This window comes from Mus musculus, chromosome 15, assembly GCF_000001635.26.
Source record: "Mus musculus strain C57BL/6J chromosome 15, GRCm38.p6 C57BL/6J".
Lineage (NCBI taxonomy): Eukaryota > Metazoa > Chordata > Mammalia > Rodentia > Muridae > Mus > Mus musculus.
The window spans coordinates 80,105,609-80,123,033 of NC_000081.6; the positions used below are offsets into that span (position 1 = coordinate 80,105,609).

The window sequence follows — 17,425 nt, forward strand, 5'->3', positions numbered from 1 at the left end:
CCTCCCTTGCCCCTCCCCCGTTCCCACACCCCAGCCCTTGTGTCTAGTTTCATTGCATATTTCAGTTCTTCCCTTAATGGCTGGGTCAGGATCCACCTTGTAAAGGGCTGTGGGCTTTGCTTAATCTTCCTTCAGTGTCCGGAACCTGTGGCCTCAAGCTCGCTCTCATTTTTCCTCAGGAAAAGCTTGCATAATTCCCCCAAGTGCCTGTGCCTGTCTTCCTTCTGTTGCTTCGCTCTGCACCTTTCAGCATCGTGTAAAGTGCAGGCACTTAATAGAAATTCAAACATCACAGGCCCTGAGGCCTCGGGGATGTCACGAGGCAGTCATGAGGCCATAGCTAAATCGGACCACTGTCATGTGACACATAAGAAGACAAGAAAACAGTGTGAATGGTTCTTGGATTTCCCTCATTGTCTGTATCTCGGTTTCTTTAATCCTCTGGGTGTCAGCTGTGAGCATGCCAGGCTGATACTGAAGTGACAGTTCTTTATAGAAAGATACAAGGAGGGGGGGGGGCATCAGTTAAAAGCACTAAATGCTCTTTCAGAGGGCAAAGCTTCCACTCTCAGCACCCACATGGTGACTCACAGGGCGATCTGACGCCCTCTTCTGGCCTCTATGGGTTCTGCACACTGTGGTGCACAGACAGATTATCACTGCACATAAAATACAGTTATTGTTGGGTTTTTTTTGTGTGTGTGTGGTTTTTCGAGACAAGGTTTCTCTCCCTGGCTGTCCTGGAACTCACTTTGTAGACCAGTCTAGCCTAGAACTCAGAAATCCATCTGTCTCTGCCTCCCGAGTGCTGGGATTAAAGGCGTGCGCCACCACGCCCGGCTAAAATACAGTTTTAAATAAGTGGAAAGTTGTTGCTGAGGAGACGTCTCAGTTGGTAGGTTTTTGCTCTGCAGGCATGAGGACCTGAGTTCAGTCCCCACTATTCACCTGAGAGTTGGGCACGGTGGCTTGAGTTTGTAGCAATAGTGTGGAGGGAGGCAGGAGGATCTCTGGAGCTCACCAGCCAGACAGTCTAACTGAACCTCTGAGCTCCAAGTTTAGTGAGAGGTCCTCTCTCTAAGAGTAAGGCAGAGAGGACCAGAGGAAGACCTGACATTGATTTCTGGCCTATACATACATACATGTGTGCACACACACATACATGGGTACACATACATGTGTGCACACACACAGGTGCACATGCACACATTCGTACACACACAGATGCAAAGCAACAGCGAGTGGGAATGGGCAACAGCAATTGTCCCAGCTTCCGCTTCCAGCTCACCTCAGGCCACATAAGCCTTTTTCAGTCTCTCCGAGATCTGACCTTTCCCCATCCAGGAAGGAAGCATGACGGTGACAGGTAGGTGCCCTGGGTTTGGACCCCATTTCTGTCACTTACCAGTTGTGCAGCTTCAGGCACATTCATTAACACCGGCTATATATTAGTTACCTATCACGGCATAATAAATTGTCCCTAAATTATGGCCTTAAAACAGCTGTCACTTGTCATCTCAGTTGTTGTGGGTCAGGAATCTGCTTAGGTAGGCTCCATTGCCTCCAAGTCTCTCACAGGCTAAAGCCGCGGTATCAGCCAGCGCAGTGGTCTCATGTGATGACTCTACTCCGGATGCATCCATTTCAAGTTTACTAAAAACGGTGCTGGTTGAGTTCCAGTCCACCCCCATTCCATAGGCTGCTGATGGCAGTCTTCGGTTCCCTTCAGTCTACCAGCCAGAGACTTCTCTCTGCTTCTTGCTGTGTGGGTTTCTATGGTGCATCTTGAAACACAGCAGTTGGCTTCCAAGAGAGCAGGCAGGGACAGGAGACAAGAGAGTGAGTGAACTGGGAGCCAGAAGCAATCCCTCGCTGCTTACATAATGTCACGTTTATAGAGTGTACTTTGACCATATTTCTCCCAGTTATCCCTTCATCTTCCTTCTCCCGACGACCCCCAAGCCCCACCCCACCGTTCCCAACAAGCTCTTACCTTCATGTCTTTATGCTTTATTTATGTGTATGTATGTGTACATTGTGTCAGTACTGTGTGTGTGCAGTGCCCACAGAAGCCAAAAGAGGGCGTCAGATCCCCGGGAGCTGGAATTACAGGTGGAAACTGTACCCAGGTCCTCTGGAAGAGTAGCAAGACCTTAACCCCTGAGCTGTCTCTATAGCCCTGTGTCTTTGCATTTAAAGTTGCTTGTATGAGCACAGTAGGGGCAAGCACAGTTCACCAGCCCTGCACTATGAGGAAGATGGCTGCCCTAGCAGCTACTGGCCACCTGTAGCTCCTCAGGAAAAGGGTGGGGCTTCATGAGTCCAGACATTTTTTTTTTTTCTGAGACAGTGTTTCTCTGTGTAGCCCTGGCTGGCCTCTGTCTAAGAGCTCTGTCTGACTCTGCCCCCCACCCCCACCCCCCAGGTGCTCAGATTAAAGGTATGCACCACGACTGCCCAGACATGTTTTTTTAACCACATTGTCTTTTAGAAGCAGATCACTTGTTCCAGCCATTGTGGGGTGTGACCATCAGGAGGCAGGGTCACCACAGCCTGAGCCAGCTGCCCATCCAGCTGAAGTGAACAGGGTTAGCTTAGCTACAACTTACAGAATGGCCCATGGGACACACTTGGAGGGATTGTTACCCCTTCCAGTTTCTGATTTGTCATTTCGTTCCCTTGGGGTAGGACGGGGCTTGTGGGCTGAGACACCAGACAGAACAGCCTAGGCCATTCAGGAGGAACACAATATGGAGCTGGGCAGGTGTCAGGAACTGTTGATTTAGAGGATGGGATCGGACCTGAATTCCACACCAGCTTTGGGATCTGTCTTAGTCAAGGTTTCTATTCCTGCACAAACGTCATGACCAAGAAGCAAGTTGGGGAGGAAAGGGTTTATTCAGCTTACACTTCCTCATTGCTGTTCATTATTACCAAAGGAGGTCAGGACTGAAACTCAAGCAGGTCAGGAAATAGGAGCTGATGCAGAGGCCATGGAGGGATGTTACTTACTGGCTTGCTTCTCCTGGCTTGCTTTCTTATAGAACCCAAGACTGCCAGTCCAGGAATGGCACCACCCACAGTGGGCCCTCCCTGCTTGATCACCAACCGAGAAAATGCCCCACAGCTGGATCTCATGGAGGCACTTCCCCAACTAAAGCTCCTTTCTCTGTGATAACTCCAGCCTGTGTCAAGTTGACACACAAAACCAGCCAGTACAATTGACCCCTTGTCAACTTGACATACAAACACATCAGTATTAAGCTTCAACCCTTACTTTCTTATTCATCCTTGAAATCTAAAAATCTCACAGTCTTTACATATTAAAAGTCCAATCCCTTTAAAATATCCAATATCTTTTAAAATTCAAAGTGTCTTAACTGTGGCCTCCACTAAAATACCTTCTTACTTCAAGAGAGAAAAATATCAGGGCACAGTCACAATCAAAAGCAAAATCAAACTCTAACTGTTCAATGTCTGGGACCCACTCATGATCTTCTGGGTTCCTCCAAGAGCTTGGGTCACTTCTCTGACTCTGCTCTTTGTAGCACACACCTTTTCTTCTAGGCTCCAGCTGCCTGTACTCCACTGCTGCTGCTGTTCTTGGTGGTCATCTCATGGTACTGGCATCTCCAAAACACTGCTGTCTTCCACTGTAACTTGGCTTCACCAATAGCCTCTCATAGGTTCTCTTCATGGTGCCAAGCCTCAACTCCTTTGCATGATCCCTTCAGTCCTGCACCATCAATTGAAACTGAGGCTGCACCTTCACCAATGGCCTTCCATGGCCTCTCACAGTACCGAGCCTCAACTGTTCTTCATGACCCCTTCATTTCAAAACCAGAACCACCTGGTTGACTCTTACACAGTACCAACTCCAGCCACAGCACAAGATACGACTTTGGCTATCTCTGGAACACAGCCTCTGTGCTCTCAGAAAAAACTTCCCAGAAGATTTCACCTCAGTGATGCTGGTCTCTTCTTAATCACTGCTAATTTCTTAGCTCCAGCTAACCAGCATCAATAGTCCTAGTAACACAAAGGTTCGATTTAGTGGTTCTGGTATCTCGTTAATCACAGCTGGTTCTTTAGCCCCAGCTAACCAAAACCACAGAATCTTCTCAATCAAAACAACAATGGCCCTGATAAGTCTTTAATCTTCCCTCTGAAATTTCACAAGCCAGGCCTCCACCATCTGCACTGTTCTCAACATTATCTTCCAAGCTCCTATACAATATCCCACAGAGCTCTTACCACTGAATGGCTCTTTTAGCAAAAAGTTCCAAAGTCCTTCCACAGTCCTCCCCCAAACATGGTCAGGAATACCCCACTATGCTGGTACCAATTTGTCTTAGTCAGGGTTTCTATTCCTGCACAAAACACCATGACCAAGAAGCAAGTGGGAGAGGAAAGGGTTTGTTTATTCAGCTTACACTTCCACGTTGTTGTTCTTCACCAAAGAAGTCAGGACTGGAACTCAAGCAGATCAGGAAGCAGGAGCTGATGCAGAGGCCATGGAGGGATGTTACTTACTGGCTTGCTTCCCCTGGCTTGCTCAGCTTTCTTTCTTATAGAACCCAAGACTACCAGCCAAGGGGATGGCGCCACCCACAGTGGGCCCATCCACCCTTGGTGTCAGGTGGTAGGAGAGGCTGCCTGTGCAGTCAGATGCCCTTAAGTCCTTGCAGCAGTGTTAGGAAGTAGTTGATGTTGCCTGTGCTGTGTGACCTCAGGCAAGTGGCCCTTCCTCTCTGCATCTTCTGCTTCATACCTAGCCTTCTTCGTGTTCACAGTGAGTCGGGGAGCGCGGCTCACACCTGTTCCTATCCTTGCAGGTCTTCTCCATCGTGGTCTTCGGCTCTATCGTGAACGAGGGCTACCTCAACAACCCAGAGGAGGAGGAGGAGTTCTGCATCTACAACCGCAACCCCAATGCCTGCAGCTACGGTGTGACTGTGGGTGTGTTGGCCTTCCTCACCTGCCTGCTCTACCTGGCGCTCGATGTGTACTTCCCGCAGATCAGCAGTGTCAAGGACCGCAAGAAGGCCGTGCTCTCTGACATCGGTGTCTCGGGTGAGCCGACTTTAGGGTGCCCTTTAACAGTGTGTCGAGAGCTCTCTCCTCCACCCTCCCCTGAAGTGTAGGTGACTGACTAGGGGCCGTGGTTGGGGAGGGGAGGGGGTCTTCTGCACCCCTCCCTGGGAAGACTGGAGCTGCCCCCTTCCATTGGTCCTGGGAAGGACTGCCACCCTTTGAGGGTCTCCCATCCTTGGGAGTCCCAGAATCAGCCTGGGCATCATTAGGACTGAGGGCCCCTGCTTCTGGGCCTGCGGTCCCTTTGACCTTCTAGAGCAAGCTAGGACTAAATGAACGTTCCCCAGAAGCTCCTCTTAGGGACAGGCTGGTACATGCCCACTCTATCCTAGACAGCTCTGGTAGGCCACGGGCATCCACAGAAAATCTTGCCCCTCTACCCAGCCCACACAGCTCAGCTTCAGAGGGACTCCATTTAGGGCAGCTTCTGGAGGCTGCACACAAGTGGAAAGTGTGTGTGTGTGGGGGGGGGTCCAGGCCTCGGATCATGAAGTCACTATTGTCCTGTCCCAATTGTCCCCTCCCCGCCAGTTCTCTAGAGGTCTGAGCAGGGTCCCTTGCCTCCTGCCCCATGCAGAAGCCACTAGCCTTCCTGACCAAGCCAGGGAGGTGGCAGTGTTTAGAGAATTACTGCCAGCCCGGTATGGCTGCCTCCTCCCCTCAGTACCTTCTTCCCTGTACTCCCGCCCTCTCTGTGGTCTCCCGAGACCCCAGCTCTGTGTCCTTCCCAATCTGTGTCTCGGCTCCCTCCCTCTACTCCAACCCCTAGCTCATTATTTGGGGGTCAGGGAGCATGGGAACATGCTCTTGAACTGTCCCCCTGTTCCTTGGTGCCCTGTTTTCTCCCCCTTCTCCTTGTGTGTCGTTGACATCCGGCCTGGCCCTGGGCACCCCAGCCTTCTGGGCCTTCTTCTGGTTCGTGGGTTTCTGCTTCCTGGCCAACCAGTGGCAAGTCTCCAAGCCCAAGGACAACCCTCTGAACGAAGGGACGGACGCAGCCCGGGCTGCCATCGCCTTCTCCTTCTTCTCCATTTTCACGTGGGTGAGTACAGGTCCTGTAGAGTCCCTACTTGTTCCAGCCGAACCCCAGGCTGTGTCCCATGGAGTAGATGGGCTAAGCCTGGCTTCCCGGAGGGAACCTGCTCCAAGGCCACCTGCAGCCCAGCCTCCCTGAGCGAGGCAGCCCCTTGGCTTGATGTGGAACACTTTCCTAAGGATGTGACTTGAACATCACCATATAGCCCAGATAGTTCATGAGCTCGAGAGCCTCCTGTCTTAGCCTCTGAGCACACAGCACACCTTTGTGCTTCCCTTTCACGGACAGAATCTTCACTCTTGGGGTCTCCCCACTCCAGGAGAAAGCTTCCTATTGGCTCTGCTTTCCAAACAAGGAAACCGGGGCTCAGTAACTTCGCAATGTACTTGTTTATTTTTTTGTCTTTTTAAGGAATTTTATTTTTAGGTCTGGCATGGTGGCATTCACCTTTAATCTCAACATTGGGAGACAAGAGGCTGGCTGATCTCTGAGTTTGAGGCTGTCCTGGTCTATAGAATGAGTTCCAGGGCTACACGGGGAGACCCTGTCTCAAAAACCAAACCAAACCAAACCAAACCAAACCAAACCAACAAACAAAGCAAAAAAATATGGAGGAATGTGTTATCTAGGGGTTCAGCATGCTGGAGCCTGTCCTTTTCAGGGCTAGCCGAAGGTCTCAAGGGCTTCCTGTGCCACAGCAATGCTAGCCCGTCTAGGTCACATCCATTTCCTCCCTTGCTAGTCTCCCTCCAGTCGAGAGAGGTTGGGGTGTCAACATGCCCCCTTTCCTCTTCCCCCTTCTGTTACTCTGTTGTAAGTTCTTCAAGGGACCCCCTTGGCCTGCACACAGTCAGTCTTCCCTCTCCCCACTCTCCCTGGATGACTTTAAAGATTTATTTATTTATTTTATGTATATGAGTTGCTGTCCTCAGACTCACCAGAAGAGGGCATCAGATCCCATTATACATGGTTGCGAGCCACCATGTGGTCGCTGGAAATTGATTGAACTCAGGACCTCTAGAGAGTCTTAACCACTGAGCCATCTCTCCAGCCCAGACTTCTTTTTCTTTTTGAGGACCCCAACAGCCATCTTCTGGGGGCACTCTATACCTCAGTATTGGGAACTAAGAGTTTTGTGGTTCAGGTCCCAGAAGCCAGCCATGGTCACCGTAGAGCTCTTGATACCTTCAGGACTAGGCAGAAAGATCAAAGTGGCCTCAGGGAGCTCATTTAGGAAGAAGGTACCCTAAAAAGTAGGACTTCCCCTATTCCTGCCCTTGGCTAAGACGGTGCCGCTGACAGGAACATAGCGATTGGATTGAGGGAAAACACCGAATAGCTTGGTGCTGCTGCCCACTGCCAGCCCTTCCTGAGGCAGCTCTGCCCTTCGGCTTCCTCAGCGACCTCACCCCTGCTCTCTCTGGCAGAGCCTGACAGCAGCCCTGGCCGTACGCAGATTCAAGGAGCTTACCTTCCAGGAGGAATACAACACACTGTTCCCTGCCTCCGCACAACCGTAGTCCCTGAAGGACAGGGAGTCTACACCTCAGGAGGGCCCAGTGTTGGAGATGTGTGATCACTAGGACAGGAGGAGGCTGGCTGGGGAAGTCAGCTATGGCTCACCATTGGCTAGCTCATGCAGCATCGCTTCCTTGGTTTATTCTTTGTGTTTGTTCCTTCAGTAAACATTTATTGAGCAGCTATTTTGTGCCTGTGTGGATTAGACAGGGCCCTGGCCCCAGGAGCCTATTGGCTGGGGAAGAGAACAACAGCCAACCTTCCACAAAGTGGGGTGGGCTGTTAAAAGGTCTGAAGTGCTGGGCGGTGCTGGCCTACACCTTTAATACCAGCACTCAGGAGGCAGAGGCAGGCGGATTTCTGAGTTCGAGGCCAGCTTGGTCTACAGAGTGAGTTCCAGGACAGCCAGGGCTACATAAAGAAACCCTGTCTCAAAAAACCAACCCCCCCCCAAAAAAAAGGTCTGAAGTGCCTCCAGGAAGGGGGTATGCTACAGACATGGTGTGAAGGACCAGCTTGGTGTCTCCCTAGGCTGGCTTCCTACAGAGGGCTAGCCTGGAGTGTTGGAGGATCTGTGGCCTGGCTCAATTTTCCCATGCCATGTGACTGAGAGCAAATCCTTGCACCATGCTGAATCTTAGTCAATTTTCCTAGCCTGACTGATAATGGATCAATGACTTCAGGCTGAGCAAGGGCCAGCACAGGGCTTGGCACAGAGATGCTCAATAAATGTCAGTTCTGCTGTTCATTCATTCATTCATTCATTCATTCCTTGAGTGAGGCATCTCCATAAGCCCTGCTTGGAGAATGGGTCTTACAGTAAATACTTGTTCTGCCAGAAGACTGGCTTCCAGATCCTGGGCAGCATTCACCTATGCCTGTGCTCCCTGCAGAGGTGGAGGGTGTATTGGGTACACGTGGACCCCAGAACACTGTCTCTGCCTTGCTGTAGCTGAATGCAGAGTAAGCCTGCCGACATTGGAGGCATGCACATACAGACAGCCTGCTGCCTGGTGAGATGCCGCATTGAGTGCTGGTCCCAGAACACTGAACAGACAGAGATCTTCAGCAGCCCTCTTACAGCTCTGCAGGGCCTGGTCCTCTTTTCCTGTATGTGGCCTCTTGGACTGGCTGACCACAGTAGGCATTGACACAGGGGCAGGAAGGAGATGAGCCACAGACATAGTTGTAATTGCCCCTAGATCAGTGGCTCTCAACCTTCCCAATGCTGCGACCCTTCAATGCAGTGCCTCACGCTGTGATGACTCCCAACCTTAAAGTTATTTCATTGCTGCGACATAATTGTAATTTTGTTACTGTGATGAGTCAGATCTCAGATATCTGATATGTGAGCCCTCAGAGGGGTCGCGACCCACAGGTTGAGAACCACGCCTCTAACTGGCGCCCTCTCCCTGAAAGTGTCTATGGAAGTCACTGTTCTACCTACCCTCCTACCTCTGTGTGGGTGGGCATCATGAAGTCTGGGAGTGAGGGAGGGCCTGGTCTCCATACCTCTCAAGCCACCATTCTGTTTGCTTTCTGCCCTCTCACCCCAGCCCCAGAGAGCTCTGATCACTCCTTAGTCTGTCACAGGCTAGGGCCCTGTCATTGGGGCTGGATTTCAACACTCTTTGCCATGGGTCCCTCTCCTGTCTGCCTTCATCTTTCCAGCCATGACCTAGGAGGGTAGGCTGGCAGGGGGTGGGGAAAGCTTTCTCTGAATTACAGAGCTGATCTGATAATGCTCTTTAGGTCCCCGAGGTCAGCTCCCTTGTCCCCTCTCTGTACGTGGCTGCAGTCAGACCTTTCCCAGAGTGTATGCTGAGAGAAACAGGACCCAGTATGTAGTGAACAGTCAAGGATCTGATGAGTCCTGTGGTCCTGAAACACGTTTTACTGTTTAGTTTGACCCAAGTGTTTCAGCTAGAATTAGCTTTAGTGAACAGTGATTTCCATTCCAAATAATAACAAATTCCAAGTCTGGAGAGATGGTGTAGGGCTTGCATAGTGGCTGTAGGTGTTCTCAGTGATCCCAGCTTCTACCGACCCCAACTCTTACCCATCCTGCACCCAGCTGTGTGTAAGCAACTAGAGCTCCAGCTAGCTAGCACATCTGCTTTCCAGTCATTGGATCAGGGGGTGGGACAAAGAACATGGCTGTATCTCATTGGCTGAGAGTTAGCCACGTGACTGTGCCTAGCTACAAGAGAAACAGAAAGATGGCGGCTTTTAGAAGCTGTGAAGAGTTCTCTGTTCTAGGCAACCTTTTCTCCCGTTTCACAAAACATCCCCGAGGACACAGTTTGGGAGCAGGCTGTGTGTCTGTGGGCCATATTAACCCTCCACAGTGGAGTGGTCTTGCCTTGGGACACATGGGGCAGGTAACTTCTGAGGCTCCTGATAGATGGCTGATACGGTCCCAGACCTTCGGAGGGGTGGTCGCGTGAACAGTCCTTCCCCTTGGTCAAGCTCGGTGCTTTGAACGTCTGTAACCCTCTGCATCCTGTCAACTAACCTCTACTAACCCAATACTCTTGTCTGTCTCTCCCTTAACCGTCCCTCCCACCTGCCCCCTGTCCCTGCTTGCCCCTATCCCAGGCGGGCCAGGCTGTGCTAGCCTTCCAGAGGTACCAGATTGGCGCCGACTCGGCCCTCTTCTCCCAGGACTACATGGACCCCAGCCAGGACTCCAGCATGCCTTATGCACCCTACGTGGAGCCCAGCGCTGGGTCGGACCCTGCTGGCATGGGTGGCACCTACCAGCATCCAGCCAACGCCTTTGATGCTGAGCCTCAGGGCTACCAGTCGCAGGGCTACTGAGCCCCCCTCCCCCACATGGCGGCGACGGTGACCGCCTACCCTGCCCCTGCCCTTCCATCCTAGCTCCCCTCCCAAGCACCCTGCTCCCTCCCAGGTGACTCTGCCTAGCACATGCTCAGCCTCCAAGTGACTCCACTGAAGCCCAGTGCAGCTGGGGTGGGGAGTGTCAATAAATGTGAGCAAGTGTGTGTCCAGCAGGGGTGGGGAGTGGTGGGGTGTGTCCACATGTGTGTGTCCAGCTGGGGTGGGGAGTGGTGGGGTGTGTCCACATATGTGTGCAAGTGTGTGTCCAGCAGGGGTCTACAGGTGGGGCCCAGGGGTTACAGTCATTCATTGTGTCCTTGACACTGAGTACCTACTGAATGCCAGGCTTTGTTTAGCTGGAGAGTAAGAGAGAGAGGGAAAGGGGAAGGGGGGCTGAGGAGGCCCTGTTCCAAATACAGGAAAGGTGGGACAGATAGATACTGGGAAGTTTGCCTGCAAGGGGCTCAGCCACATGGTGAGTGTGGTCAGTCACAGGATGTGGGCTGTCATTCCCAGAATCCTTGATAGACATCAGTCCTCCTGGGATGGCCAGGGTTATCTCCATTTTATGGTTGAGGAAACCGAGGTCTGAAGGGTCAAGACACTTTGTTCAAGGTCATTGAATCAGGCTGTTGATGAGGCCACATTAAGATGGGCCAGATAGAGCTCCTGCCAGCCTTCTTTACTTCCTCTGCTGCTCTGCCACTCAGCGTTACTCGTTACTCGAGTTTGATGAAGGGGTTGGGGGTGGGGGCAGGGCAGCGCTTCAAGACGTGAGTCCAGTGAGACCCCCGTGATCAGCCTCAAAGCGAGGGCCTTCCCTGCCTCAGCTGCTTTCTTTCCTCATGCAAGTCCCTTCCTCCGTCTTGGTCTTCTCCTAGTGGGCTCCCTCAACCTACTCTTGTCCCTTTGTGTTGCTCCGTGCTCTACATGGCCTGCAGGGAACTCCTTTGGGGTATGCCAGCCACCCTTTGCAGTTTCCCAAAGGAGTGGTGGCCATCCCTGGCTCTTGGAGGGCTCACTGAGCCCTTTGCTCATGGCTGAGTAGACAGGAGGCCAGGAGGTAGTGGACACTGACCCAAGGTCCCAGTGAGTAAATGGTAGAGATGACCTTGCTTCCTAAATGTATTGGCTCCACCCACCCAGCAAGTGGTCCCGCCCCCTGTGTCACCTAGGACACTGTCCTCTCTCTGCTTGTTTGGGTCAGCAAAGGTTCCAGGCTGGAGCAGTGGGGAGAGCTTTCAACTACAGGGTCAAGATGAGTGCCACAGCCACAGGTCACATGACCCCAAATGACGCAGGCGTGAGATGTTGAGAAACTTCCAGCCACGGGAAAGTGAATAGCGGCTTGCCGGTTGCCACAAAGACAGAAGGGAAAGTGGGCGGGGCCTAAGAGGACAACAAGGAGGCATTTTCATACCTGGTGCTTCCCTCCCTGTGACAGAGGGGACGCAGAGGGAGGTTGTCTGTGCTGTCCTCCTGTGTGTGCCCAGTACACAGTAGCTGGTTACTGGGAAGCGGGTCCGTGCCCTTTAACAATTGAGTGTCCCCACCACCTCACCCCATGCCCTACTGGGCTCTGCCGGGCAGACTTGCTCTTCTGGTACCCGTGTTAGTGTGATGTCACCAAGGGTGACTGTGGTCCCTGTCCTGTAGGAGCCTCTGAAGAACATACAGGCACAGGGTCCATTACGGTGGGAAACGTTGCGTGAGCACGGGCCTGAGGAAGAGTCAGGGAGGGGACAAGGGTGTCAGAGGCCTAGAAGCAGCCCCGCAGCTCCTCTTGAGCAGAAGGGGAAACCAGGAAGGGAAACAAACCCTTCCGAGTCCTCGGGAAGTTTCCAGAACCAGGAGCACAGAGAGTTACAGTTGGATCCAGACTGGGGGGGTCTCCAAGTTTGCTAGGAGGTCACAGTGTTGGGAGAGAGCCCCAGGCGGCTGAGTGACAGCTGGCTGTTGCTGACTTCCATTTTTCACACCTGGGAAAGGGCTCTGTGTACAGCCCTATGCCCCCGACCAGGTGGCTCAAGTAGGGACGGCTTGGGGATGGTGGACAGTGACCAGAGGAGAGACTGGCTATGGGAATGTTGCAGTGCCACCCTAAGTCACAAAAAGTCTTTGCTACTCACAGCCCCAAGCCTTCCCTGCCTGTGGGTACTAAACACCCAAGGACTGCCCATCTGTTTCTCCCTGGACAGCAACGGACGGCAGGGGATGTCAGGCAGAGGGCAGGGTGCTGGTTAAACTCTGCCCAGCTTTGGGCATCTCTCATAGACTCTTCCTAGTGCTCAAGCTGGAGACATTTATGGGACCAGGAGGCGGGTCTTGAGCATCTCCCCTTGTCCCATGCATGCCACCATCATGGTAGTGATATCAGATGGTGGGTGAGTGGTCCGAGCAGGATTTGAGTAAGATCCAGGCTTCTGACTCAGTAGTTTAGGAGGGATCACACCCCCACAGACATAACATAGCCCGTGGAGGACCCAAGGCCAGCAGCACCCTGGATTTCCTTTCCCTCTCCACGGACCCTGCTTTCCTCCCACATTCTCTTTGGAGAGGGTCCCCCACAGCCATGCCCTATGGAACTGGGGTTCCCTTTTCCCTGTCAAGCACAAAAGAAGGTCTGGGGGAACATGGGTTCCATGCGAGTTTAGAGCTGCAGAGATCCTTTGAGAGAATCCTATTTCATCCACGGTCATGCACAGAGTGAGAGATTGGGAGCCCCATCTTCTGCCTTCTGAGATGACATGTCCTGCGCAGTCCACAGGCCATCTTGTCTGGGCGGCACCCCGTCCACCTGGGATGTAGCAATCAAGGGGCTTATTTCCAGGGGACTGACACCAGTCTCTACTCCATCTGTCCGTAATGATTCTTGATTTTCAAAGACTTGGGGTCCCAGGCTTTTCCCATGTAAGCAAGAGCTCCCACTTGTCACCCCGGGACACCTCTAACCTTTGACCCATAAGTCCTTTGATCCCTGAAGGTTATGAGCAGGAGTCCCCAGAGTTTATGGAGGATGAACTGGGCTAGCTGTCTCCCAGTGCTACCCCTGACCTGATAACTTCTGCCCCCTGGTGCCCACAGCTCTTGTCTGGGTGCCCTGGTCCCTCCCGCAGCGTTACTGCCTGTGTATAGTATAAATATATATATTTTCTATATATAAGATGTATAATATAAGGCTCCACAATATATCTGTGAGTGTGTGTGCGTGTGCGTGTGTGCGGTGAAGGGCGGCCCCCAACTTGGGCCCTGCTCTAGCCCCTCCCCCACCTGGTTAAGCCTCTCCAGTGGACCCAGTGGCTCTGAGGCAACCTCCTCTGTGACATCCATCCATCTGTGGTGACCAAGTGAAGGTGGTGACTTCTGGTGACATAGTAATAAAGTGAAGAGTCAACTCACCAGTGGGCTGTGTCACTGTGTTTCTTTGACATCCTGAGTCAAGTGTGGCTTCAGCTTGTTTATCCCCTCTCTCTTGTTTGGTTAACTTGTTTTTTGTTTTTTTTTTTTCCCCAAGACAAAGTTGCATGTATCCAAGGTTGTCCTCAAATTCGATACAGAGCTGTAGTGACCTTGGACTGTGTGTATGTGTCTGTGTGTATGATGTACATGTGATAATGGAGGATACTTTTGTCTTGTCTATTCTTTCCTTCCACCTTCTCTTGGGTTTAGAAGATTGAATTCAGATAGCCAAGTTTGTGCAGCAAGCCCCTCCACCCAATGAGCCATCTCGCCAGCCCTCCCTTATTTTCTCGAGACAGGGTCTCTTGCTGATTTTGGAGTTTACCAGTTCAGCGAAGATTAGGCGATCAATACTGGAAGAGTTCCAAGGGTCCTCCTGTCTACATCTATCCAGTACCAAGCTCTATTTTGCATTCATGCTGTGAATCCAAACTCTGGTCCTCATATTTAAGTAATAAGTGCTTTGCCAGCTAAGCCATCTACCTTTCTCATACAGGCTCCATGTCCTAAGTGCTAGCTAGGATCACAAGCATATGCCTGCACTCCTGGCTTATACTCTACAGGAGAGAGGATCCAGGGCCCTGGGCAAGCCAAGCAAGCACTGTACTGACTAGGCTATATCCCCAGCCCAAACAGATTTTTTTTTTAAACATTTACGTATTTACTAGGGAGGAGGTGCCATAGAGCCCATGTGGAGGTCAGAGGACACCTTTTGGGATCTGGTTCTTTCCTTCCACTGTGTGGATCGTAAAGATCAAACTGGGTTATCAGTAGCTGATCTGATACTCAATACTTAGACTAGGCTGGCTTTGAACTCCAGGAGGTCTGTCTGCCTCTACCTCCTGACTGCTGGGATTAAAGGAGTGTGCTGCTGTGTCTGGCTCATTGTAAATATTTTAATAATTCGTTTATGCAATTACAAATACCTATTCGTTTTTATGTGTATGAGTGTTTTGTCTGTCTGTGTGTCACTCCCTGCAAAGGTTAGAAGAGGGCATTTGTTCCCTTGGAACTGAGGTAAGCCATGGCCATTAAGCACTATGTGGGTATTGGGAATTGGACCTGGGTCCTCCGCAAGAGTAGTAAATCTTCTTAACTGCTGAGTTGGCTCTTCAGCCCCTAATTTGTTTATGCAATTCGATTTCCTCAATGACAAAGAGTTTATTGTAAAACCCCTTTGTTAACATGAAGCATCTTGGGAACACACATGATTCTCTTCATCTAGAGAGGGTTGTAAACTTTTAGTTTGATTTCTGGGTCTGATGTTTGTTTTTTGTTGTTAATAAATTCATTTAAGAAGTCTTTCCTGGGGGCTGGTGAGATGGCTCAGTGGGTAAGAGCACCCGACTGCTCTTCCAAAGGTCAGGAGTTCAAATCCCAGCAACCACATGGTGGCTCACAACCATCCCTAACGAGGTCTGACTCCCTCTTCTGGAGTGTCTGAGGACAGCTACAGTGTACTTACATATAATAAATAAATAAATTTAAAAAAAAAAAAAAAAAAAAAAAGAAGTCTTTCCTGGGGCTGAAGAGATGGCTCAGTGGTTAAGAGCGCTGGCTGCTCTTCCAGAGGACTCAAGTTCAATTCCCAGCACCCACATGATAGTTCATAATTGTCTATAACTCCTGTCCCAGGAGATTTCACATCCTCATTTGTCTTTTTTTTTTCTTTCTTCTCTCTCTTCTGTCCTCTTTGCGCACATAAGCATACAGATAAACATGGAAGCAAAACACCCTGACATATAAAAAATAAATCATTCTCTTTGGTTCTGTGAATCGGACTCGGTGCTTTAACATAACCTTCAGGTATCTCTATCTCATATTTTACAATTTGATATCAAAAGTCCCTGCCTTGGGGCTGGTGAGATGGCTCAGTGTATAAGAGAGCTGACTGCTCTTCCGAAGGTCCCGAGTTCAAATCCCAGTAACCACATGGTGGCTCACAACCATCCGTAATGAAATTTGATGCCCTCTTCTGGAGTATCTGAGGACAGCTACAGTGTACTTACATATAATAAATAAATAAATCTAAAAAAAAAAAAAAAGTCCCTGCCTGAGGGCTGGCTGTGCTGCCCATTCCTAGACACTAGAGCTGCCTTGGTGCACACCCCACAGGGTCGGGCTCTTCCACGTGAAGTCCCTTCTCTTGCTGCAGGCTTAGTGGGTTTCAGCCACCACTGTTTCCTTGCTCCTGTCCATCTGGGCACAGATCCTGGCTCCCCATTCCCTTGCATGGCCACAGTGTCACAGACTGCCCAACCATATGTGTGCATGCCAAGTAGGCAGGCCGACTCCAAGGCACCTGTGCCGCTCACCACCCTCCCATGCTGGCTGGCCTGAGCCTGCTGAGTGCCATCTGCCATATCTCCTCTGCTCCTGGGCTTGCTGCTTGATGTCCTGGGTTTACTCACAACATACAAGTGAAAGGGTAAATGCAGAGACTGGCGAGAGGGTTCTAGTAAAGCACGTGTGCGAGCTTGCGGACTTGAGTTTGATCCCAGACATCCACAAGGAAGACAGGGTGTGACGGCAAACACGGATGTCTTGTATGCATTCTCAGGGCTATGGACAGATGGTGTCAGGAGGACCCTGGGGCTTACTGGCCAGCCTGTCTTAACTGAGTGCTCCAGGTTCAGTGAAAGAAACTGTCTTAAAAATGAAGGTGGGGGGGCTGGTGAGATGGCTTAGTGGGTAAGAGCACCCGACTGCTCTTCCAAAGGTCCAAAGTTCAAATCCCAGCAACCACATGGTGGCTCACAACCATCCGTAATGAGATCTGACTCCCTCTTCTGGAGTGTCTGAAGACAGCTACAGTGTACTTATATATAATAAAAATAAATAAATCTTTAAAAAAAAAAATGAAGGTGGGGGCAGGGGGGGGGCTGGTGAGATGGCTCAACAGGTAAGAGCACCCGACTGCTCTTCTGAAGGTCCTGAGTTCAAATCCCAGCAACCACATGGTGGCTCACAACCATCCATAACAAAAATCTGATGCCCTCTTCTGGAGTGTCTGAAGATAGCTACAGCGTAATTAATTAATTAAAAAAAAATGAAGGTGGGTAGCTCCTGAGGAAGGATACAACACCGAAGGCCTCGGGCCAAGGGATATGAAATCAGATGGGCAGGGTGGAGAGATGGCTGAGCGGTTAAGAGCACAGACTGCTCTTCTGAAGGTCATGAATTCAAATCCCAGAAACTACACAATGGCTCACAACTATCCGTAATGAGATCTGATGCCCTCTTCTGGTGTCTGAAGACAGCTACAGTGTACTTACATATAATAAAGGAAGGAAGGAAGGAAGGAAGGAAGGAAGGAAGGAAAGAAATCAGATGGGCACACATCCGCATGCATGTGCACATACACACGCAATGCACAGGCATACTCACATGCATGCACATATGTGCATACACATGCACACATGCATAGAATTATTTAGAATTTCAGAATGGCCAAGGCAGAGCTCTGAATCAAGT

The 17,425-nt window shown here is 50.9% G+C and overlaps 1 protein-coding gene across 4 annotated transcripts in view; it reads left to right on the forward strand.

Moving 5' to 3' along the window:
* The window catches only part of Syngr1 (synaptogyrin 1), a 28,168-nt gene extending 14,275 nt beyond the window's left edge, over positions 1 to 13,893 (forward strand). For 2 of the 4 annotated variants that reach the window (NM_207708.1, XM_006520695.1), the window contains exons 2-4: positions 4,836 to 5,073; positions 5,991 to 6,136; positions 10,247 to 13,893. In NM_207708.1, coding sequence (NP_997591.1) covers positions 4,836 to 5,073; positions 5,991 to 6,136; positions 10,247 to 10,468 — 606 coding nt within the window. In that variant the 3' untranslated portion in view covers positions 10,469 to 13,893. Of the gene's footprint in view, positions 1 to 4,835; positions 5,074 to 5,990; positions 6,137 to 7,557; positions 7,834 to 10,246 lie in introns of those variants that run through there. The other 2 variants (NM_009303.2, XM_030248440.1) reach the window with 2 other exon arrangements.
* The last annotated feature ends 3,532 nt before the right edge of the window (positions 13,894 to 17,425 follow it).